The following is a 22,440-nucleotide window of genomic DNA, read 5'->3' on the forward strand; positions in this document are numbered from 1 at the left end:
TTTGTCTCTGGCCCAAAAGCTTGGGCCAAACAGCCAGCCAGCCCCAGAAGTCCCTCCCTGCCCAGCATCATCCACAGTAGCCACCTCCCCCTCCAGCCTCTGGTCAGCCCCACTGCCCTCTCTAAGTGGGGGGACACAGCAAGTTTAGGAGAAGAAATACAAAGAGAAAAGATGCACTTAAGAAAATATATTTATGTAGACCCAGGGCAGGTAACAAGTGCCTAAATCTGTTGTGATGAGATTGCAGAGTTATCCCCAGATCCCTTTTAGTGGCAGCACTGTTTGTGGAGGGAGCTGCACCAGGGTGTTCCCATAAAAACGTCTGTGGCAGGGTGGTGCAGAGCCCCGAGACATCCCTGCCCTGGGTCTGGCAGGGCAGGAGCTGCTCTGTGGGGAGAAGCTATTGAGTCTGTGCTGTGCTGGCTGCTGGTGGTGCTGTGAGGGCCTGGGCCGTGTTCTTCCGCTGTGGAGGGCTTGGGGCCTCGGCCAGGGGGAGCAGAAATCTTTGGCTGTCCTGGTTCTTGGCTGAGGGCATTGGGGTGAGCAAAGAGGGACCAGTTGCCACACCTCAGGCTCCTCTAGAAATTCTCCTTTGCCTGGTTGTCATCCTCTTCAAAATTGAACAAGGGCATGCTGTGAGAGAAGAGCCCCTCTGCCACCCCCGGCCAGTCCATGGTCCTGACCCCATCCCCATGTGACCCCAGACCCCTGGAGAGGAGCTGCACAGGGGGCAAAGGAGGGAGGCCAGGGCTGCTGGGGTCCCGAAGGGTGACCCCACTGCCTTGCTGGACTCAGCCCCTACCTGAGCTGCAAGGAGCGCTGTAGGCAGCATCCGTGCGGTCACCTGTGAGGAGAGCAGTGATCGCTGGCACGTGGGCTCAGGGCAAGGTGGCCCTGGGCTGCTCCCATTAATGAGCCTAAGCTCCTCAGTGCTAATGGATGGCTCAGCTGAGCCCCAGCGAGTCTGCTTTGGGGTTGCAAGGGGGGCTCACCCGTCTCGTAGTAGTCATACAGTGTCACGGTGGCCGGCTGGAGGTTCCTCACCGGGAAGTCCTGCGTGGCTGTGAAGACGAAGGTCTCCTCCTCCTTTGTCAGCTGGGGAGACGGCACAAGGGTGAGGTACGGCCACCTCCGGCCACCTCGGCCCCTTCCTTGCAGCTGGAGGTGATGGCCCTGCCCCATCTCACCTGGTCCAGGTAAATTGTCACCTGGTCGGTCTGCACCTCCACCTTCTTCACCAGCTTCTGCCTCTTCAGCTGGGGACAGAGGGAGAGCAGGAGTGTCGTTGTCCCTCTGTCCCCGTGTGGGCCAAGGGCCCAGCACCAGGCAGAGTGGAGGGGCAGCAGGGACCTCACCTCGGCCACCGAGCCCTTGTCTGGGATGTAGCCAGATGGCAGCTTGGCCTCGATGACAGCCATGTTGGTGGTGGGGCGCTCCCCGGTGTACCTGCAAGGCCAGAGCCCCGTGCTGAGGCTGGGGGTTGCCCCTGTCGCCCCCCCCAAAACCCAGGGGGCGTCCCCTGCCCTTACCGTGCCCGGAGGAGGAGGCGGAAGCGGGCGCTGGCCTCTGCCCTACACGTCTTGGGATCGGTCTCCACGCGGAGCTCGAAAGTCCCCGTATTGGGCGGTGGTGGCACGTTGTAACGCAGGGTCACCTGGGGTGGGGTGGGGTGGTGAGGGACACCCCATGGGTGACACATGGGGACAGGGACCCCAGGCTGTGCCCACCTGCACCAGGGCGCAGCCCTGCCCGCGGGCTTGCACCGTGTACAGCCCCGGCAGCTCGTGCAGGGCTGCCCGCTGCAGCACCAGCCGATTGCTCGTGTCCAGCACGAAGTCCTGCGTGGAGCCCGTCGGGGCTGTCACCGTCACCACGGAGTTCCCATTGCTGCCGTATGTCAGAGTGGCATACTTGGCCAAAGCTTGCAGGGCCACCACGGTGTCCTGGGGGAGAAGCACCCAGCCATGGTCACCCCCAATTGCAGCCTGCAGCAGCCCCAGCCCCCTGTTGGGATCCCGACGCCCATACCTGTGTGGAGGCAAAGCCTCCGTAGGGGTTTTGCTGCCTGCTGAGCCAGCGGACGATTTGGGAGGCTCTGGACAGGTCAGCGGAGGACACCTGAGGCTGGGTCAGGTGTGCCAAGAGGACGTAGGCGGTCATCTCCACCTCTGCCGGCGCGGCCGCAGCCCAGAGGGACTCTGTGGGCAGAGCCTTCCCCTTCCTCTGCCAGAAGAGCAGCCCCTCTGGGGGAGAGAAGGGTGGTAGTGCAGGGAGGCCCCCGGCAATGGGCAGGGGGTTGCCGCGTGGCGTGGGGTGGTGCAGGAGGTACCAGTGCTGACACCGCGCTGGACAAGGCTCTGCAGCCGGGCTTCGTGCTGCTTCTCGCGCCCCGCCAGCCCGCAGACATAGGCCAGCAGCGCCTGCGTGTAGAGGTCATCGGTGCTTGAAGCCTCCAGGCACTGCAGGGCCAAGCTCACCGTGGGTTCCTGGTGTGGGAAGGGGGGACACGGAGCAGAGTCAGGAGCCAGCCCAGGGGCACGGACATCGCCGCACTCAGGTTAGGACCCCTGCCCAGTGAGACCAGTTACACCCAGGTCCGGCCCAGAGCAGAGTGGCCTGACACATCCAGACCTTGGTGCTGGGCTGGTCCCTTGTCCCAGCGCCTGCTCCCCTCCAGGGGTTGTCCTCACCGTTGGGGACACCCCCAGCTCCAGCAGCGCAGCCGTGACGTAAGCCGACAGCGAGAGCTCATCCGATACGCCGCCCTGCAAAAGGGGGCAGCAGGAGGTGGCTTTGCCTGTGCCACCAGCACAGGGATGTGCCAGGGACAACCCGCCCCCACCTCCCCCCACACCACCCCGTGCCCACCTGCAGGGCATTGTTGAAAAGCTTGCCCACGCTGCGGAAGCATCCCGTCTTCAGCTGCTGCTTCTGCAGCCAGCGCAGGGCATCTGTGATGTGCTGTTCCTCGATGGCCACGTAGGCTCTGGCTTGCCCGAAGGACTTGAGGACAAACGCCGTCAACCTGAGAGCCAGAGAGCCGTCAGAGGGGTGGGGACCCAGGAGTTGAGCGGGGAGGGGGTCTGTTTGGTGGCAGGAGGAGATGGCTGGTCCCTGGAGGGATGTCACTGCACTGCCCCGTGCCATGCGGTCCCTTACCAGGTGTTGCCGCTGTCATCGCTCTCCCCAAAAGCGCTGTAAGAGCCGTCAGCATGCTTGTAGAGCAGCTCTCGCTGGTACCCTGCAGAGAGATGGGGACAGCGATTCACACGGCGCTCTGCAGCCCACCCTGGAAGACCCCAGAGGCAGCCTGGGTGCCAGACCCACCCCAGGGCTCAGGGAAGAAGACGGGACAGAAGTGGGGGGCCCGGGGTTCCCCTGGGCAGCAAGGCAGGGTAGGATGGGGAGAAGGGGCCGAGGACACTGACCGCTCTGCAGGAAGCTCTGCGCCTTGGCACGGATGTCGGGGGTCAGCTGCCCGCTCTTCTCCAGGTACTGCTGGATGTAGATGTTGGGGGCGAAGCGGACCATGTTCTGCTCCCCGCAGCCATAGGGCATGGCCAGGAGGCGGTCCACGTTCTGCAGTGCATTGCCCATGATGTCGCCTGCACCAGGGGAGGCGAGGAGAATCGTCACTGGCCGTGTTCCCCAGCAGGCACCCCGCATCCTGTCCCACCTCAGCTCAGTGGGGGTCCCACCTCCAGCTGAGCTTGGGTCACAGAGCTCTGCGCCCTCGGCACATCCCTTACCCATCACAGTGACGTGGGCTCGCTGTGAGCCCTCCAAGATGTTTTCAGGAAGCTTCAGGGAGACTTCTTCAGCAGCTGCAGGGATGGAGGGCCATGGCAGTGGAGATGCCCAGCTCCTCCAGGCCTGGCCCCACAGTGTCCTCACCCACCCCTCGGTGCTCAATCCCTCCACAGGCTCAAGGCTGGGTTTGGACACCTCAGGCAGGAGACTCAAAGACTCCAAGGTCCTTGGCTCCTCCATGGCTGCATGACCAGCAGCCAAGCATCCTTGCCCCACATCCCCACATCCTACCTTCCTGGCAGAGCAGGGAGCTGTGTGCCTTCTCCACCAGGATGCCCCCGGGCTGTGGGAAGCAGCATCATAGGGTCGGTCAGGAGAAGGGACCAAACCCCTCCCCACGTCCCCAAAGCCATGCCAGCATCCCATGCTCCCAGGACCCTGCAGTGGGGTCCTCCTGCTGCCCCCCTGGGGCTGCTCAGCCCCCATCCCTCCTTCCTCCTCCATAACCCATCTGACCTGCACCAGCAAGGGCTTTATCACAGTGTCCACACGTCCCTGGGCTGGCACCACAGGCTCCTCGTTACCACAGAGCTCCTCTGACTTTATGGCCTCGGTGCTGATGGTGATGTTCACCTCCCCTGCAGATGCAAATGGGGGCTCCATGGGAACTGAGCCCACACTGCAGCCCCCATGGGCTTGCATCAGGTTTTGTGTGGGGCTGGCTGGGTTGGGATGGGGTCACCAGGGAGGGGAAGAGTACTGGAAGGGGAAGCGGAAAGTGGAGCAGAGAAGAGCTTCCCAGACAGTATCATGTTTGCTTCCACCCTCCCTGCCCATGCCATTGTATAAGGGGGAGTCCCCAAGCAGCAGGGCAGAGGGTCCCAGTGTCCCATACCCAGGCTGGTGGCTTTCACGTCCCACCGGAAGGTCCTGGCTTCATCCGCACAGACGCAGCCGCTGTACATCCCACCCACAGTCTCTGACACCTCCAGCTCCGCCGACTCTGCCAGCGTCACCCGAACCTGCGGGACCACGACCCCCTCAGCCCCCACCAGGCCACAGCCCCCAGCCCCTGGCCCCCGGCCCCTGCCCCCCGCTCACCCGCAGACACTGCCGCAGGTAGTTGAAGACGGTGGCGGCCAGGGTGAAGGCTTCACCCCGGGTCACGGCGTAGGGCAGCGCCAGCTCCACGAAGAAAGGCTTGAAGGCCATGAGGGTGACGGTACGGGACAGCCCCAAGCCTGTGGGTGCCGTGCAGAACATCCCAGCTGTCCACTCCGTGATGGCGTCGGGCACTGTCACCGGCACCTCTGCGGAGCCCTCCTCCCTGTGGGGTGGTGGGACAGAGCATCAAGAGGCCACCAAGAGTCTTCTGCTGGCATCTGGGCACCTTTTGGGGTCGTCCCAGGTCCTTCCACGCAGGAGAGGAGGTGGGGTTGGGACCGGCCCTGCAGGGACTGCTCCCACTCACCCCACAGGGACCAGGTCCCACAGCCACGTCTCTGGGAAGTACGACCGCGGAGCCGGCGGCTCCTCCTGGCTGGGAGGTACATCTAACATACGGGTGGCAACAGCAGGCATACTCATCCTGTTTCTCGTCGGATATGCAGAAGAGAGTAATACTACTTCACCTAGAAGAGGCAGAGCAGAAATTAGGGTCCGTGGGTTTCTGTGTATCAGCCCAGGGCTGGATCTCTGCTGAAGGCAGCCAAGAGCGGCCAAAATCCCCTTCAACCAAGAACTGAGCCACCAGGGAAGACCTCCGGTGACTCTGTAAGGTAAAACGCTGTGACACAGCCCTCCCCACCACCCCACCAGGAGAGGGAACACCCCTGCCCAGCCCCTCTCTACTGAGTGCTTCATGAGGACGCCGACCTGTGGGACTCATAGATTCCACGGTAGGCATGCCACGAGGCATGCTGAACCACTCTTCACAAGCAGTCCTGATCTCGGCATTGGTGAGAAGTTTCAGTGCTGCGTCCTGCAAAAATGAAAAGAGGTTGGCTGTCCCCAAAACTCAGCAGGGCAAAAATTCCTATCAGAGCTGTGAATGGTCGCAGGGCTGCAGAGGGGAGCAGTCTGGGAAAGGTTTTCCCCACAAGCATGGTTTTCAGGGGGCATTGTGCTGCCCGGGAACCTGGCACAAACCACTGCTGACTCCTGCCTGAAGAGGAGCAAAGAGGCACAAGACTTTACCTGAAATAACTTGTAGGCGTCCACCTGGAAATTTTCCCAGAAAGGTGGAGGTAAAATATATCTCCTTTCATGGAGAAAAACATCTCTGTTTCTCATGGGTAGGGTGCGGGATGAGGGGGGATGTCTCCAGAAAGATGAACAGGGCTCTGGGTCTCGAATGCTTCCAGGGGAGTCAAAATTGGGTAGCACTTTGTAGATCTGGGAATAAACACAACATATAAGGCACAAAACCAGCTGGGGTCTGCTGCCAGCCTGCCTCCAGCCCCCAGAGCCACCAGGCCACCACCTGGTCCCAGGGGCTGAACATCCAGCTGGGGACAGGCCAGAGTCCCCACCAGGTTGATATCATCTCCACCTCCATCCTGGCTGGTCCATGGTGCTGCAAGAGGGGGCGAAACCCCTGTTGGCCCACCTACCTCCTCCATGCTGAGCTCGGCCTCAGGTTTCAAGAGCAGCACGCTCCGGTCCACAGCGCGGATGGCACACAGGGATCTTGGGGCTGCCTCCAGCTCCAGCCTCAGCGCCGAGCCGGGCAGTGCCCGTTCCTCCGAAAAGGCCAGCTTCACCTGGGGAGGGACAGGGGTGTTAGGGGATGAGAGCAGGATGGCGGAGTTGCAGAACAAAGCTGCGGATGTGGAGGTCTTCTGGAGAAGCACAGCGATGGATAAAATCAAGCTCAAGGGTTCAGGGCATGGGTTAGAGTGGCTGCAATGCTGTGAGGTGTCTGGAGCAGGACAGAGCACCATGACAAGCCAGGGGAAGATTTTCTGGCCTCCAACAGCTTCCACTCACCTTGTTGGGGAGGCACTTGGCCAAGCTGATCTTGGTGCTGTCAGCCACCATCTCGCCACTGGGCAGCACCGCGTAGCACAGCACCGTGGCCGTGGGCGCCAGCTCAGGGCCAACAGGCAGCTCCAGGGAGAAGGAGCCTCTCAGCCCTGGGACAGGGAGGGAGGTGAGGTCCAGGCACGGGCAGCAGAGCCCTGCACAGCCCATCTGTGCTGTGGGACCTACCTGCCTCCATGGGCAGCTCCTTCCTGAGGATGGTGGCAATGGTCCCCTTGGCCATGACCTGCAGAGGAGGAGATGGGAATGGCAAACCCGATGCTTTGTGGAGACCTAAAATACCCTGACAGAGGATGGACCCCAGGGCTCGAGTGCTGGGAAGGTTTTGAACTTGTCCAGTCTCCAGCCCCCACAATATCTCCCACTGGCAAGCAGAGCGAGCAGATACCTCTGCTAACAGGCTTTGGTCTTTCAGTCCAGCCAGGAGAGAATGCTAATTGTCTGGTCCGTGGGGACACAACTGTGCATGTGTGTGTACACAGGGACTCTCATATCCTTACACCTGCTGCCTTCCCTCCCCAGGTGAATGCTCACCAGGAAGACCACATCCAGGCTCTTCAGCTCAGTCCCAAAGGCTTCCTTGTTGAAGATGTAATCCACCTGGAGCTGCTGGGGCTGGCTGCAGGGCAGCTTGCTCTCCAGCTGGTGGATTTGCAGGAAGCTCTGGCTCTTCGAAACGAAGGGGCGCAGGGTCGCAAAAGCTGATTCGTAGTGGGGTGACGAGCCACTGCTCTCCTGGGTGTTGGCCAACTCATTGACTTGACCCTGAGCAATGAGGGTGGAAATCAGGGTTCAGCAGCCTCAAGGACCTGGCACCAGGCACCACTGACTCGGGCTGTTGTCTTGGCTTGGAGAAGGTGCCCAGCCCCATACCAATGGAAAAAGCAATGCAAGAAGCCCCAGGGGCTGACAGTTTGCTTACACGCAGGGTGACAGTGCTAGTCCAACCAGAGGTGTCCAGCTTGAAGGAGGCTCTCCCCAACGTGTCAGTCAGGAAGCTGTGTTTTGTAGCTTGTCCTTGATGGTTAACTAAGAGCACAAGCTGCTTCTCCTTGGGGGCAGAGCCACCAGGTCCTTCCAGCCGCATCTGCACAGGGAGGGAAGGGGAGATGTGAGGGTTGGGCTGGAGCTGTGGGGCAGGGGTGGGAGAGCAGGGCTGTGGGGGAATCCCTGTTACCGTCCCCGTGTAGGGAATCCCACGCTTGTAGAAGTCTTTGGTGTTCTCAAAGGTAACCTTGTATATTTCAGGCAAAATGTCAAAGCTCTTGGTGTTGTTCATCTCCAGCCCTGTGGAGAGAGGAGAGGGGAGCTGAGTGTGTCTTGGGGACACCAGGCACAGGTTAGCTGCTGCCAGCTCACTGCACAAAGGGTCCTGGGACATTTTAGGCTCTCCCTCTGCAGCCAGCATCTTTGAGCACTGTTTGCACCTCCTACAAGTAGATCAAAACTTCTGTGGCTTGGTCTAGACCTGAAGCAAAGACATTGTTTACTGCAAAGACTTTGTAAGAGGCATTGAAGCACCATGATGTGGGCCTGCCTCAGGGCCCATGGGCCTGCGAACAACCCCCAGTCTTCGCATTTTTTCCAAAGTAAAGCCATCAGTGATCATTTCTGGCATGACCGGGTTGGTGGGTGGGGAGGACAGTCCCGCTCACCACCCAGGGAAGGAAGCAGTGTCACGGAGCCGAGTGAAGGAACTGCTTTGCGTCACAAGGACTATACTGGCTGCTGGCTGTAGGGCTGAGTTGGATCCTTGCAAAGCATTTTATCTTCCTGACCATTTCTCTGGTCACTATGCGAAATATTGCCTTGCTGACCTGTCTCACATCCCCACCTGGGCCTGATTCCTACACACGCACACCTCTAAAACACAGCATTGCCTGTGGGCTTCCCCGAGGAAGCCTGACACCTCCATGCTGTGTGCATGTGGGTGCACGCAGGGGTGAATGCAACAACAGATCCCACTCCTGAGCAGGAGGACACCACCACCCCTACCTGTCCCCTCCTCCACCAGTGATGCCTTGACTTGCACACGCTTCTGAAGCCTTCCATTGGTCTGATTAAAGGAAGTCATCAAAACTTCTGTCGAAAAGCAGCCGTTCTTCTCCGTCTGGAGGGAGGGAGGGAGTCAACCGCGCTGGGAGCAGTCCTGGGGGTGGGCTGTCCCACTGTCCCCCGTGCTTCCAGCTTTGCTCACCTGCCCGCCAACCTCGATACAGTTTGTACTCGGTGAGGATTGCTCAGGAACGTATATCACCCAGCTGAACATGAAGGGCCTGCACACAGTGGCCTGGACCTTCCCCTGGACGGGCTTCCCGTAGGTGTACCTGTTGGGTGGAGGGCAGGCAGGGGGTGCGGGGAGCAACAGCACCTGGTGGGTCACATCGTGTTGTGCCCCCCATCCCCTCCGTGCTCCCAGCATAGCCTGTTTCGGGCTCACCTCCCACAAATCTCCACCAGAAACTTCTCGTCTTTCTCCAGCACAGTGGAGGGGATGTCAATGGTCACCTCGAACTTGGGCAGCACTGATGGAGAAGTGAAGGGAGGAGGAGTTGTCCCTCCCAGCACAAGGGCATGGGTGGCCGGGTGGCCACAACACACTGCCCAGGGGATGTGCCAAGGCACGGCTCCCTCCCACCCTACTCCTCACGGCCCTGGTCCCCACACACCATATTCCTCCACGCTGAAGGAGCGAGTCCTTCCCTCCACCTCAATGGTGTACGTGCCCAGGGCTGGCTCCGCAGCCAACGGGAGGGACAGGTCCACAATGCCCTGCCGTGGGCTCACGTCTCGCCACTGCGCGATGCGGTTCCCTCTCGGGTCCTGCTCACGAGGACACACGGTGTCGGCCCTCGCTTCCCAGGGCACCCCGGGGAGCCCAACCAGCACCCCCGTGTCAGGTTCCCCCTCTCCCAGCCATGCCACATTCCCATGCCTCCACCACCCAGGAGCCTCCCTGCACCTCCCAGACTGACCTTCAGGAACACGAGGGGCAGCTGGAAGGCAAGAAGGAGATGGTTACAGGGGAAATTCAAAGTTTTCCTTAGGTTCTCCCCAGGGTGGGGACATCTCTAGAACCACAGGCAAAGGACAGCGAGGGCTGCTCATGGGATGCTGTGACCTTCCACCCCACTGGTTTGCTTTGGGACTGATTTTGAGCCTGTGGATGACTCAAGCTGAGGTGAGCCAGCATGGCAAGGAGAGACAGCATCTCCCAGCGCCTTTGCAAGAAGTCATCATCCATTTCATCTGGGAACCTCTTGCACTTCCAGACACACAAGTGACTGCTTGGGAGCACCAGAGATTGAACTAACCTATAATTCTGGTGACTTGTGATTTGATGGATAACAGCAGCACTTTCCCTGCTTCCCACTCACTGTTCCTATGTCCCTAAATGAAAGTTTAAGTGGGAGCATTCCCATGTCTCATGTGCAACTAACTCTGTGGTTCTTTCCTGCCAAAGCTGTATGAAGGACATACCACACCCTGAGCTTGGCAGCCCAGGCAGAGTTGCCTGGGGCAGCATTCCCAAGGGGAAAGGTGATGTCTGACCCCCAACCTCTGCCATGGATGCTGAGATGGAAGGAGAGCAGCGCAATGAGCCCTGTCACCTCTCCTTTGTCCCTCACGCTGTCCTCACCTTCTTGTCACTGGCAACGAAGTCTTTATCCAAAGAGACAATTCGAAACTTCACTGGAAAGAGCAAAGGGGGACACAGGAGTGAGTGGTGGGCACATCTGCATGGGGAAGGTGGATAGAAGCCCACCCTGAGCCCTGTAGTGGGGCACTGTCCCCAGCCAATGCAGCCAGCATGTCCTGGCATTGCTCTGGGTCAGGGCTGGAGGTTCCAGAGCACCCTGGGGTGAGCCCCCCATCTCCATCAGCTCACATTGGGTGGGAGCAAGGCTGAACCTGCTGTCCCCTGGTCCTTCATCCAGACAGACCCCATCTCGCCCCTCACCTTGCTGCCCAGGCTTGTAGACAGCCTTGTCTGTCTGTATGAAGATCCCAGGCTCCAGGGCTCTCAGCATCACCTTCTTCTTTTGGGAGACATCCAGGGAATCTCCCTGGATTGAGACGTGCAGATCCACGATTTCCTCCTTCCCCTTGGAGGGCGCTGGGGCCTAAAGGGGGGAAATGCCAGGAGACAGGCTGTCATGGTGCAGAGATCTTCTGCCTGCACAGGGAAATCCTACAAAATGATGAGGAAACCAGCCCAGCTCCCAGGCGAGCTGGAGGCAGTGGGGAGTCAAGGCATCCTGGGGTGACACTCACGGTGAAGGTGACGTTCAGATGCACGTGAGGCTCCTGCACCTTCCTCTCCAGCAGGGTGATGTTGCCAGCCCCACCTGCTCTCTGCAGCTGGACAGTCACCTGGGCAGGCTGGGGGAGGTCGCTGAGATGGACCCACAGCGTCGCTGCATGGGGGTGGTAGATCACAGCTGGGGACGTGACCACGTAATGCCTGGCAAGGAGAAGCACCACCATCGGGGCATGGGGACAGCAGCCAGGAGCACAGCCTGGGGCAGCCACCACAGGGCCACCCCACTGCACCTCCTCTCCCTGCTTCTGGCCTCTCCCTGGCTTCTTGGTTCAGTAAAGCTAAGGCTCTGCTTGCCCACCAACACTGCGTGGGGTGGCACCAACAATAAACCAAAGCCACCAGCCCCAGAAGCTTCCAGGTGCCGTGTCCCTGATGCTCATGGACAGCTCACCCCAAACACTGCCACCCTCACCAGCCACTGCAGGCACAGGGACCTTTACATCCCACTGAGCACTGAGCCAAGACTAACCACCCTCCCACCAGGTATGGACAGACATGTGGACGCAAAGAGTGCTTACAGTGCTGCAGATCCTCCAGCTGTGAGGTGCAGGACGAGAAGGAGCAGGCAGGGCAGGGCTGCTGGAGACCCCATGCCTCCAGCTGCGAACAGACTTTGGGGTGGCTACAATCTCCTTGTGTTGGGTGGCTGAAGACCTCCGTCTGTACTGCTGCAGGCTCCCCAGTGAGAGCTTCGCTTATGCCCACAGTGAGCAAACAAGGTGTGGGACGATCAGCCAGTGTGGATCTGCAGATATAGCCAGGGCAATGTTTGCCATCCTGGGTTCAAGGCTGTGATGGACTTTTGCAATTTGAGATGTTCCCATAGGCTGAAGAGGTTCTGAACCAGGGGGCAGGAACCTCCTACGCACCTCTTCACTTCACTGTAATCCCCCAGCTGCTGGGAAATGCTGGCAGGAGGGAGCAGGGCCATGTTTCCAAAACGAAAGCGAGCAGCAAGCTACTAGAACACCCTGTGAGCTGGTGGTGATTTCTCAGTAGGGTTTGTTCCCAGACCTTTCCTATTTTTCCAAACAATAGATACTTGGGCTGATCACAGGTCTCAAGCTGCATTTTTGCCATGTTTCCTCCAATATCACTAAAACAGGCATGAGCAAAGGAAGCCAGAGATGGGGCCAAGCCCTTTCCCGTGGACTCTGGGCTGACCCTGGGTGCTGTCCCCATACCTGTCCCCATACTGGCCCTGGTCCCCACTGCCCTCATGGACGTGATGGGGGAATGTGGCTGCACGCTGGCTCCAGCCTGTCCTGCCATCTCCGGGTGTTGGCTCAGGTCAGGGTCCCACCAGGTGTCCCCAGGGTGGCACAATGTGACAGAGAGCTCAGGGCCATCACACCGAGCCCTCTGGGACATGGGGGTGGGATGAAGAGGGGACCATTGGCAGCGAGGCCAAGGGGAGATCAATACAGGGACCTCCATCTCTCCAATCTGCACCTGCTGAGGAAACACTGAGGGGAGGATTCATCGCCTGGGGCTGCTGGTGGCTCTGGAGCAGAAGCTGGAGCAAGTGCAGGGGCTGCCCCCAGCCCAGGCAGGTGGCCCCTCCTGGCCAGGCAGCTCTGCTGCTGCTCTTCCTTGTCCTCCTGCCTTGCCACCCATGCAACAAACATTCTTTCAGTTTTCATTTCAGCTTTTTATTTGTTAAAACAAAGTGAAGATTGGATGCAAATAAAGCTACAGCCCCTTTTACACATCATTAAGGAAGACAGGGTCATTGAGACCTGTATGCAAAGGGCCAGCACTTAAGACATGAAGCTGGCTCTGGCTAGAGATGCTGGGAAAGAGCCTGAAGAAAATGAGCTTTCTTGCAAGAAAAACACTTTGCTGCTTCTGTTTTCCTTTTTGTTGTTGTTGTTGTTGTTTGGTTGGTTGTTTTTTTGTTTTCCAGCCTGGTGGAGCAGGGGCAGAGCTGTGCCCGGGGCACCTCCTCTCCCTGCCCAGCCCCTTCCCCTGCCCATGCTGTCAGATCCCTTCTCCAAGGAATTGTACCAGAATCAGCTCATGGAAAACCATGCCTCCCCAGTGGACAGCACAGCAGAGGGTCCTCACCAGCCCCCGAAGCATGGGGGACAGCAGGGCTGCTGGGGAGGGAGGGAGGGGGGCACAGGTGGGTCGCGGAGTCCTCATCTGAAGCACAGTGCTGCAGGATGCACTCAGGTGAAGGGGATGAAGCAGGGGTGGGAAGACGCTCAAGCCCTCAGCTGCCTGGTGGGTACAATGGGGTCAGGAGCAGAACAAGAGCCAGGCAGCTGTAATTTCCGTTCACATCGGTCTTCTGTGCTTTAAAGCCTGAAATACAACAGGTGTGAGACCGCAATCAGTCAGCCTACACTTCTCTATCTCAGAAATTCCTCTCCTCCCTCTGACACACTGTCTTCCCGAGCCAGAGCCCTTCACACCTCACCTAGATCCCATCCCCAATGCTCTCTGGCCATTCTAATGGGCCAGGGAGTTCAGGACCACATGGAACGAGCTGGAGCAGCCCCTTGCATGGCACAACAAGGGGATTGAACAGAACATTGCCCAGCCAGCAGCCTCAAACCTACAAATCTAACCCCCAGAAGGAAAAGGAAGGCACTCCACTGATGGTATGGATGGCAGGGAGGCAGGAGCCTTGATCTAGGAGTCTGTAGTACCCACAGGCACCGTACAGCCTGGCCAGGGGACAGGAGCAGTTCTGTTCTGCTCTTGGGACAGCTGCTTTGGGTGCAGCGCTGGTACCCATGAGGGTACAAAGCAGCCTGTCCAAAGCAGCCACAGCCACCAACCTCTGCGTTTACCTCCACCACCAGCAGCTTCGTCACGGTGTCCACATGCCCCTGCGCTGGCACCACGGGTACCTCGGTGTTGCAGAGCTCCTCAGAGTGCAGCGCCTGGGTGGTGACGGTGACGTTCACCTTCCCTGGGGATGCAGATGGGGAACGCAGCTGTGACACAGCCCTGGTTTCCCCAGCCCTTCACCAGCTCCTCCGCACCCATACCCAGGCTGGTGGCTTTCACGTCCCACTGGAAGGTCCTGGCTTTGAACCCCGAGATGCAGCTGCTCTCCGCACCATCTGCACTTGCTGACACCTCCAGCTCTGCTGACTCTGCCAGCGTCACCCGAACCTGCAGGACCACGACACCCTCAGCCCCCACCAGGCCACAGCCCCTGGCCCCTGCCCCCCGCCCCCACTCACCCGCAGGGACTGCTGCAGGTAGTTGAAGACGGTGGCGGCCAGGGTGAAGGCTTCACCCCGGGTCACAGTGTAGGGCAGCACCAGCTCCACGAAGAAGGGCTTGAAGGTCAAGAGGGTGACAGTAGGGGCTAGCCCCAAGCCCGTGGGTGCCGTGCAGAACATCCCGGCTGTCCACTCCGTGATGGCGTCAGGTACTGTCACTGGCACCTCTGCAGAGCCCTCCTCCCTGCAGGGTGGTGGGAGATGGACAGCTCTTGCTGGCAAGGCCTGACGGGCAGAGCCAGCAGAAGGAGCATGCCAACCACCCGTGGTCCAAGCACTGGTGGTCATCGCATGTTTGGGGTGGGCAGAGGTGCCACCAGTGCTCCTGGTTCTCTCTTACAGCATCCCCTGCCTGCAGGACTTGGTTTGCCACGGTCTGTCCTGGGGCTGGTACTAAGTTTGCATCTGGATGCATCCCAGTGCCACTCCTGGACACAGGGACGCCGACCCAGTGGTCTGGGTGCTGCACCCAGAGGGGAAGCTGCCCCCTGGCTTGAGGTCTTCCAGGGCTCCTTACTTACCCCACAGGGACCAGCTCCCACAGCCACGTCCCAGGAAAATCCTTCTGCAGTGCTTGGCGCTGCCTGGGTCGGGGCTCTCTCTCATCTTCCTGTTCGTACTTCTCCAGCCCTGCTGATGGGCACAACTTGAATGTGCTGCCAGGAAGGACAGGGGCTGGACGTCCCTCTCCGCCCTTCAGCAGCTGGTGTGGGGGCTCTTGCAGACCGTCCCTGCTCACCCACTGTTCGGAATGCCATAGAGCTTTTCAGGACAGTGTTGGTGACAGTTCTCAAAGCTGCACGCTGAAATGTGACACACAAGAGGGAACCACAGTGCGCTGAAGACCATCATTGCCAAAACACCTTTCTGACCCTTTCTGAAATGAGGAATCATCTCGTGCTTCAAGCCAAAAAGGAGCTCCCAGAAATCAGGACCCCTCTCACACTGCAGCAGGAGTGCAGGAGGGGAAAAGGAATGCCAGGGCGCACGGCTGCACTGGGGCAGGTGGCCGTGACCTGCTGGGTCTGCTCTGCTCACCCCGTCCCCAGCCAGCCCCAACCCAGTGCTGCCAATGGGAGGCCTCTCCTTGGCTGCTCACTTCAAATCCAGGTTCACAATGGAAGATCAGAGCTTAGCCCTGTACCCACGGTAAGCCACCGTGCCCAGACAGACAGGCATGATCCGCACACCTGCCGCAGGCTGGGAGCGGGGTGCAGTGCGTGGGGGATGTAGGAGGACGGTTTGTGAGCACGGATGTGGGACAGCGGGGGGGGACCGGGTGCCCCTGCATCCCAAGAAGCCCTCCCTGTGAGGAAGAGGAGCATAAGGCAGGGATGGGGAGGTGGGGGGGTGGGGGATGGCTCCTACCACTCCTGGGTCACATGGGTCCTGAAATCTGCGAAATTCTGCTGCCTGCCTAACGCGCCGATGTTTGTATGCGAAGAAAGTCATATCATATGGGTTGAGTGGTATAGCGCCTGCTGGTGGCATAGCCCCGCTAGGGACAGCACAGGATGCTCCATATTCAGAATAAGAGCTGTCTTCAGAAGATGGGCGTAAGTTATAGACCTAAGCCAAACACGTGAGCTTTAGTTGAGAAAGACCTGAAATACTCCTGGCCCAGCTCCAGCCCTCATTGCTCCTGGCATCATCCCATAGCCCTGGCACTTCTCCAGGCAGGGCAGTGATGCTGCCAGCCCCAACCCCTCTGATGGGGCCCCTTGCTGCTCCATCTCCTCCTCTCCCAGAGGAGCAGGCATTGCTTCCCACCACTCGCACCCTATCTTCAATATTGCCACCCAAGGAAGCACCGCAGGGCAATTCTGTGGCTCAGGCCCTGGCCAGTAGAGCCCTGGACCCTATGCAAAGCCCCAGCCTCTGTGGATGGCAGGGCTCTTGGGACCAGGTCCTCACTGCCGTCCCCTGAAATGTGCCTGGCAGTGAGAACCCACTGTCCCTGTGCCCCATCAGCAAGTCCCCTGCAAATTCCCCATGGAAAGGCACCAGTCCAGCACCGAGGCCACTCCATACTCACCACTTTGGAGCCGTAGGCAGCCTTGAGACCATAGTACGATGTGAGCTGATCCATGATGTGGATGGCACACAGGGACCCTGGGGCAGCCTGCACCTTCAGGCGGACCTGCGAGCCTGCCAGAGCCTTCTGCTCTGGGAAGGACAGCTTCACCTGGGGAGAGGGTCCCAGGAAGGAATTCCTCTCCATCCCCCCAAAAAATGGCAAAGGGTGGAGAGCAAGTGGTGTGCTGGAAGCCAGGAGATGGCTCGCAGCCTCCACTCACCTGGCTGGGGAAGCACATGGCAATGCGCAGCTCAGCCCAGTCTCCCACCACGTTGCCACCGGGCAGCATCACATAGCCCAGCACCATGGCCGTGGGCACCAGCCTGGGGCCAACAGGCAGCTCCAGGGAGAAGGAGCCTCTCAGCCCTGGGACAGGGAGGGAGGTGAGGTCCAGGCATGGGCAGCAGAGCCCTGCATAACCCGTCTCTGCTGCAGGACCTACCTGCCTCCAAGGTCAGCTCCTTCCTGAGGACGCTGACAATGGTATCTCTGGCCATGACCTGCAAAGGAGGAGGGAGGAGATGGGAAGGGCTAAATTGGTGCTTCAGGAGGAAGTGAAATGGTTCCCCAACACCCAACAGCTCCAGGGTCCAACCCCAAGACCCTAAGCCAACAGTGCCCATGCAGGGCTGACTGGAAATGGCTCCATCCTGGCCAGTCCAGCAGCTTTATCCTTCTCCTCTGAGCTCTGTCCTTTGTGCACTGTCCCCCATTCCTCCCTAGGCAAAGACCCACCAGGAAGACCACATCCACACTCTGTAGCTCGGTTCCCAGGGCCTCCTTGTTGAGGACGTAATCTACCCGGAGTCGCAGGGGCTTTCTGCAGGGTGGCGTCCTTTTCATCCTGTGGATCTTCAAGAAACTTTGGCTGTCCGAAGAGGAGGAATTCAGAACGGTACTGTCATTTCGGCTTTCGTGCTTCGAGGGCAGAGACACCTCCTTGAGATCACCCTGAGGGGTGGAAATCAGGAGTCTCAAAAGTGAAGACAGCCTAGCAGGATGGAAAGGCTTGCAGCAGCCGCGACCACCGCACACTGTGCTGTGAGATCCCTGGAGGAGTACACCGGGAGACATGAGCCAGCCATGCTCAGTCCCCCAAAAAGAGTGAATAAGCATCCCACAAGTGGTCATGTTGGGTTGGTGAAGGCAGAAGGGATACCAACGGCTCCCTTCAGCAGCATCTGCACCAGGAGGAAGAGGAGATGCACAGGCTGGGTTGGAGCCAAAGGGTAAGGGTGGGAGAGCGGGGCTGTGGGGCACAGGAAACCTCCATTACCGTGCCAGTGGGGGGCATCCCATGCTTGTAGAAACCATTGGTGTTCTTGAATGCAGCTGTGGGCATTTCAGGCAGAATGTTACAGCTTTTAGTCAGTCTATGCAAATTCCCTGCAGAGAGGAAGCAGAGACGAGAGAGGCACTGGGTGGCACAGCGTTAATGGCTCCATCCCTGCTTTCTCCCACATGTCACCTCCACCCATGCCTCTGTGTCCTCAGGATAGGGGTGTGAAGTTTGACCCCCTGATGTCCCACGTTCAGCATCACAGCTGCAGAGCTGTGCTGGGTGGTGCATGAGACTGGAGATGGCGCTCAGCAATTTGTCCTGGCAAACCCCCCAGGAGAGCTGGGCCCAGTGCCTGCTCTCCAGTCCCCACCCCAAGCAGTGTTACCAGCCGGTGCTGATGCAGACACCACTCTGGCCCAGTCCGAAGCGAAAGGAAGGACAGGAGAAGCAGCAATGCAAAGCTCATGAGGCAGAGCTTATGATGCAAAGCTATCTCCCTCTCTTCAACTCATGCATGGCAGGAAAATGGGTCAGAGTCACGAGCATGCAGAGCTGCATGTTTGCTCCCCACTGCTTTCTTTGCATGTTGCCATAAGAAACAAAGCTGTCTTCAATGCAAGCTATGTTTAGGGGTGAGTTTGCACAGTGCAAAAGCCCATTTGATGGGCAACAACACAAGAAATTGTCCTCAGGGTGACAGGAGCTGAACTATGAGCAGCACTAGGCAGGATCTGGGTGCTATCAAAGTTCCCATCTTTACTCCAAAATGATCAAAACTACCCATCTTTACTCCCTTAGCTGATACAGACAGATAGGATCTGCCATTCCTATCTGTGCTGTGCTGAAACTGGGCTCTTTACCTGATCCTAAGGAAGTTTATAACAACCCTACTCAGGCAGATAACAGCTATTTATAATCTTGACCAAAGTCAGAAAGACCTGACAAGAAAAAGATAATAACCCTAACAGCTTTCCAGTCACTGACAAAGCATCCCAGCTTGTGTCAGAGAGGCAGAGAGTGCAGAATGGGAGGTGGATGGTGGGGGAATAGCTGGGGAAGGATCCTGGAATAGGAAGAAGTTCCTGAAGAGCCTTCAGGGCCTGAGGGATTGCTCCACAGATGGGAGTAGAGGAAACACCAAAGCAAGGAAGGGCCAGAGCAGCTGATGCGTGTGTATGGGAAGAATGGACACCCCAGGTGCACCCTGACTGCGCTTACCGGTCCTCTGCTCTGTCAGAATTGCATTGGCATAGAGCCGCCTCTCATAGTCGGGGCTGGTCAGGTTGAAAGAAGCCGTGGATATCTGGGTGGAGAAGCAGCCGTTCCCCCCTGTCTGAAGGAAAGAGTTGCCCACATTAGCAGCAGCCCATGGCCAGGCCCTTGGGTGTCATCTGCAGGGAAGTGGTGGACTGGGGCTCTCAGGTGCTGCTGCCTCCCACCAGCCCATTCTCCAGCACTGGAACCCTGCAACATCCACCCCAGGGCTGGTATGCTGCTCTGCCATGTGGCTGTCCCATTCCTGCCCATCCTGTCCCGAGGAGCACCCCAAGAGTCCCCACCCAACTCCCCCACACTCTTTGGGATGACTGGCTTTACAGAACATTGATATGAAAGCTGGATCTCCCGGTGATGCCCAGTCACTGCACCCAGCCATCTTCCCCAAGGCACAGTACCCCGAGATGGGGAAACACCTCCAGGATCACCACCCACATTCCCCGTCTTCTGCCCTCACCTCAGCCTCAAATGTAGCACATCTGCCAGGTTCTTTCAGATAATAGTTGTGCCACTGGCACAGGCTGGCCTCAGCCCTGCCCTGAAAAGGTTTCCCAGATGGGTACCTGTGGGGATGGAGCAGGAAGGGGATGGGGAGGCTGCAGGGAACATCGGCCCCGTGGCCACTCGCCAACTCACCACCCGCAGATGTGCAGTGGGATCATCTCGTCCGTCACCGTCACAAAGGACGGCAGCTGAAGAAGCACTTGGAAGTGGGGTGGCCCTGCAGGAGAACAATGGGAATCAGGAGCCTGCCCACTTCTTCCTTGCCCGTTTCTTGCCATCCAGCACGATGGCTCCCAAAAGCCTTCATGCCCACTCACTGTTTATCTCCACATAGAAGATGTGAATATTCTGTTCCACCCTGATGGTGTAACTGCCAAGGGATGAGTGGGCCAGCGGGAGGGACAGGTCCGCAATGCCCTGCTGCAGGCTCACATCCTGCCATGACGCGATGGTTCTCCCTGTGTAATCCTGCACATGGGGGCACACAGTGTCAGCCCTCACCTGGGGAGTTGTGGCAGCAGTGGGGTTGACCGCTTGGACTCATCGCTCTGTTCAACCTCGCAAGAAGCAGAGATTGCCATGGATTGCCCTGCTGCCATGCTCAGACCCTGAGGGCATCACCTCTCCAGGTGGAACACTTGCCCCAGAAGCTGCGTTAGCTGATCTCCAGCCTGCAGGCTGAGTTCCAGCAGCAGGACACTGGGGGATGCTCCAGTCTGCACTGGGAGCTCCTGGTTTTCTACACAGATTGAAATCTCTGTGGCAATAGTCACCACTGTCTTCATGCACATAAGCTGGCCCTCAGTGGCATTGCCTTGAGGTCCCCCATGCAGGCAAGCTGACCCAAATGGGGTTGGAAATGAGGATGAGGAACCCAAGCCCTTCTCCCTACTCCTTGTGATGTCTCTGCATCAGGGATGTCCTCTCTGTCCCCGCTCCTAGTGCCCAGCAGCACATGTGTTCTGGGCCCCTTTGTGCCTCCCGAGGGAGCTGGCAGGATGGCACACGGTGAAGACTCACATTCACAGTCACCAAGGGAAGCTGCAAAAACAGAGAGAAGGGGTTAGCACTCAGCGTGGAGCTGCCCAGCCACGCCTCTGCCCAGCTGCCTGTGCTCACTGTGACACTGCGGTCCCTGCTGCCAAGACCCAGCAGATTCACCACGTGAGGACCCTGTCACCACCACACCTCCTGCACTCTGACCCCATCTCACCTTTCTGTCACTGGGAATGAAGTCCTCCTCCAAATGGAGAATTCGAAACTTCACTGGAAAGAGCAAACCCCAGAGCAGGAGTGAGTGCTAGAGCCTGGGACCCAACCTGGGCATCCCATCCCAAGAGCCCATGAGCTCTTCCAGCATCTCCTGCCCCTCACCAGTTTGCCCAGGCTTGTAGGTAGTTTTGTCTGTCTGTATCACAGTCCACAGACCTGGGGCTTTCAGCAGGACCTCCCTCTGCTGGGAGACCCTCAGGGAACCTCCTTGGATGGAGACATGCAGGTACGCCACCTCCTCTGTGGGGGTAGAAATCTGCCCCCAGGGAAACAACAGAAATGGGTGCAAACCCTTTACGGTGGGCTTGGGTCTATCATGGGAAGACAATGTAGATGCAGCTCACCAGGTCTTCGTGTCTGCCCTGTGTCCCTCTGCCCTCCATTGCCCACCTCGGACAGCCCCCATGTCCCCTCCCCTGGCTCCAGCAGTGGCTAAGAGATGGACATTCCCTCCTGGGGCCCTCAGTCACTCACGTTGGGGAAGAGGGGCCAGTCCAGCTGGAGGATCTTGTTGCCCGTCTCCTCCAGGGTGACATTAGGGACGCCATGGCTGCTCGCCAGGTGGAGGGTGACCCGCACGGGCCCATCCAGGTCCATGAGGTGGATGTGCACCTTGCCCCCGTGTGGGTAGTAGATCACGTAGGGGAAGAGCACCAGGTATCTCCTGGGGAGAGGACTCCTCAACAGTGGGCAGGGACCCCCACCAAAGACCAGCACTCCCTTCCCATTCAGACTCCCAAGGCAGGGGATACCTGATTTGTTCTACCCCTGGATGTTCTCCGTGGGGCTGTGCCACCCAGCCTTCCCCCATCTGCCCGGTCCATAGACCAGAGCACCCTTTGCCCATAAACACCTCTGGAAGCAGCTGTTGGTTGGGTCTGGGGGGAGAGGAATGATTCTGCTCATGCCCCAGCTTGTGTGTGAGGTTGCACCTACACCAAAGCAGCCCAGAGGCTCCAGCCCCAGGTACAAAGTCCTCTGCACTCACAGGGATAACACAACATACCACCCCGAGCACTTCTCCCCCAACCAGCAACCACAGTCAAGGCCAGGATTGTCCCTGAGCATCATCAGCAAGCTAAGACCAACCATCATCCTACCAAGCATGGACAGATGGACACAAAGAGGTCTTACGGCTGTGCAGATGCTCCAGCTACGAGGTACAGGAGGCAAAGCAGCATCAGGCAGGGCAGGGCTGCTGTGGAACCCATGCCTGGGGAGAACGCGGCAGCTAGGCGGACTGAGCCCTCACACTGCACCTTCCCCCTCTCCCTTTCACATTCACCTCCCCACTGGCCGCAACGAAAGCCAGAGAGGTTCCTGGTGGGGGCCTGGCCATTCAGCTAGGACAATGTTTAACCACCCGACCCAGGGCTCAGTGGGTTCAAGGCTCCAGGCAGCCAAACCCCACCTGCAGATGTGGGCACGTGGCAGCACCACCGAGCCAGCGCAGAGCTGCAGAGCAAACAGCGAGTGGAGAAACCTGGCAGGAGGGAAAAGAGAGAAGGGGCTCCCTGGGAATGGAGCACCTCCCCGGGCATGCTGCTCTTGGCCATCTCCATATGATGGTTCCTGACCCGGAGAGCTCTTGTTCGCAGGATGCTTCTTTGCAGTTGCTAGTATTGTTGCCCAGCAGAAGCTAATGGACAGACTTCCATGATCTTGCAGAATTTCT

General features: G+C 58.8%; 1 protein-coding gene across 1 annotated transcript; it reads right to left on the reverse strand.

Annotated features, from left to right (window-relative positions):
* Positions 1 to 172: 172 nt before the first annotated feature.
* On the reverse strand, positions 173 to 22,044 carry LOC309887340 (alpha-2-macroglobulin-like protein 1). The gene is made up of 58 exons (XM_082778965.1): positions 21,900 to 22,044; positions 21,240 to 21,429; positions 20,868 to 21,021; positions 20,707 to 20,759; positions 20,514 to 20,534; positions 19,811 to 19,961; positions 19,626 to 19,710; positions 19,447 to 19,552; positions 18,933 to 19,047; positions 17,709 to 17,818; positions 17,168 to 17,482; positions 16,875 to 16,932; positions 16,653 to 16,798; positions 16,391 to 16,540; positions 15,724 to 15,924; positions 15,095 to 15,158; positions 14,877 to 14,988; positions 14,314 to 14,539; positions 14,116 to 14,242; positions 13,915 to 14,036; positions 13,401 to 13,423; positions 12,131 to 12,212; positions 11,635 to 11,738; positions 11,068 to 11,257; positions 10,754 to 10,916; positions 10,433 to 10,485; positions 9,768 to 9,788; positions 9,462 to 9,615; positions 9,233 to 9,317; positions 8,990 to 9,119; positions 8,788 to 8,902; positions 7,970 to 8,079; positions 7,715 to 7,879; positions 7,327 to 7,557; positions 6,961 to 7,018; positions 6,739 to 6,884; positions 6,363 to 6,512; positions 5,947 to 6,144; positions 5,626 to 5,731; positions 5,222 to 5,381; positions 4,852 to 5,077; positions 4,646 to 4,772; positions 4,267 to 4,388; positions 4,042 to 4,093; positions 3,750 to 3,824; positions 3,429 to 3,605; positions 3,160 to 3,241; positions 2,869 to 3,025; positions 2,691 to 2,765; positions 2,330 to 2,486; positions 2,029 to 2,243; positions 1,728 to 1,943; positions 1,530 to 1,654; positions 1,356 to 1,446; positions 1,188 to 1,256; positions 993 to 1,095; positions 803 to 844; positions 173 to 610 (listed from the first exon to the last, which is right to left on the reverse strand). Exons 1-58 carry the CDS (start codon positions 21,974 to 21,976, stop codon positions 579 to 581), a joined length of 7,170 nt encoding a protein of 2,389 aa, XP_082635091.1. The 5' UTR covers positions 21,977 to 22,044; the 3' UTR covers positions 173 to 578.
* Positions 22,045 to 22,440: the final 396 nt, after the last annotated feature.

The sequence above is a fragment of the Aythya marila genome, assembly GCF_965140915.1.
Source record: "Aythya marila genome assembly, chromosome: 25".
NCBI classification, from domain to species: domain Eukaryota; kingdom Metazoa; phylum Chordata; class Aves; order Anseriformes; family Anatidae; genus Aythya; species Aythya marila.

Bases quoted from the DNA above. Each gene is read 5' to 3' on its own strand.
- LOC309887340 (XM_082778965.1), bottom strand. From the start codon at position 21,976: ATGGGTTCCACAGCAGCCCTGCCCTGCCTGATGCTGCTTTGCCTCCTG. The intron at 14,989-15,094 runs GTGAGCAGGGAC...TGTGCCCATCAG, and splicing joins TATGGCATTCCGAACAGTGG to CAGGGCTGGAGAAGTACGAA. The intron at 9,789-10,432 runs GTGAGGACAGCG...CTTGCCTTCCAG, and splicing joins TCGTTGCCAGTGACAAGAAG to CTGCCCCTCGTGTTCCTGAA.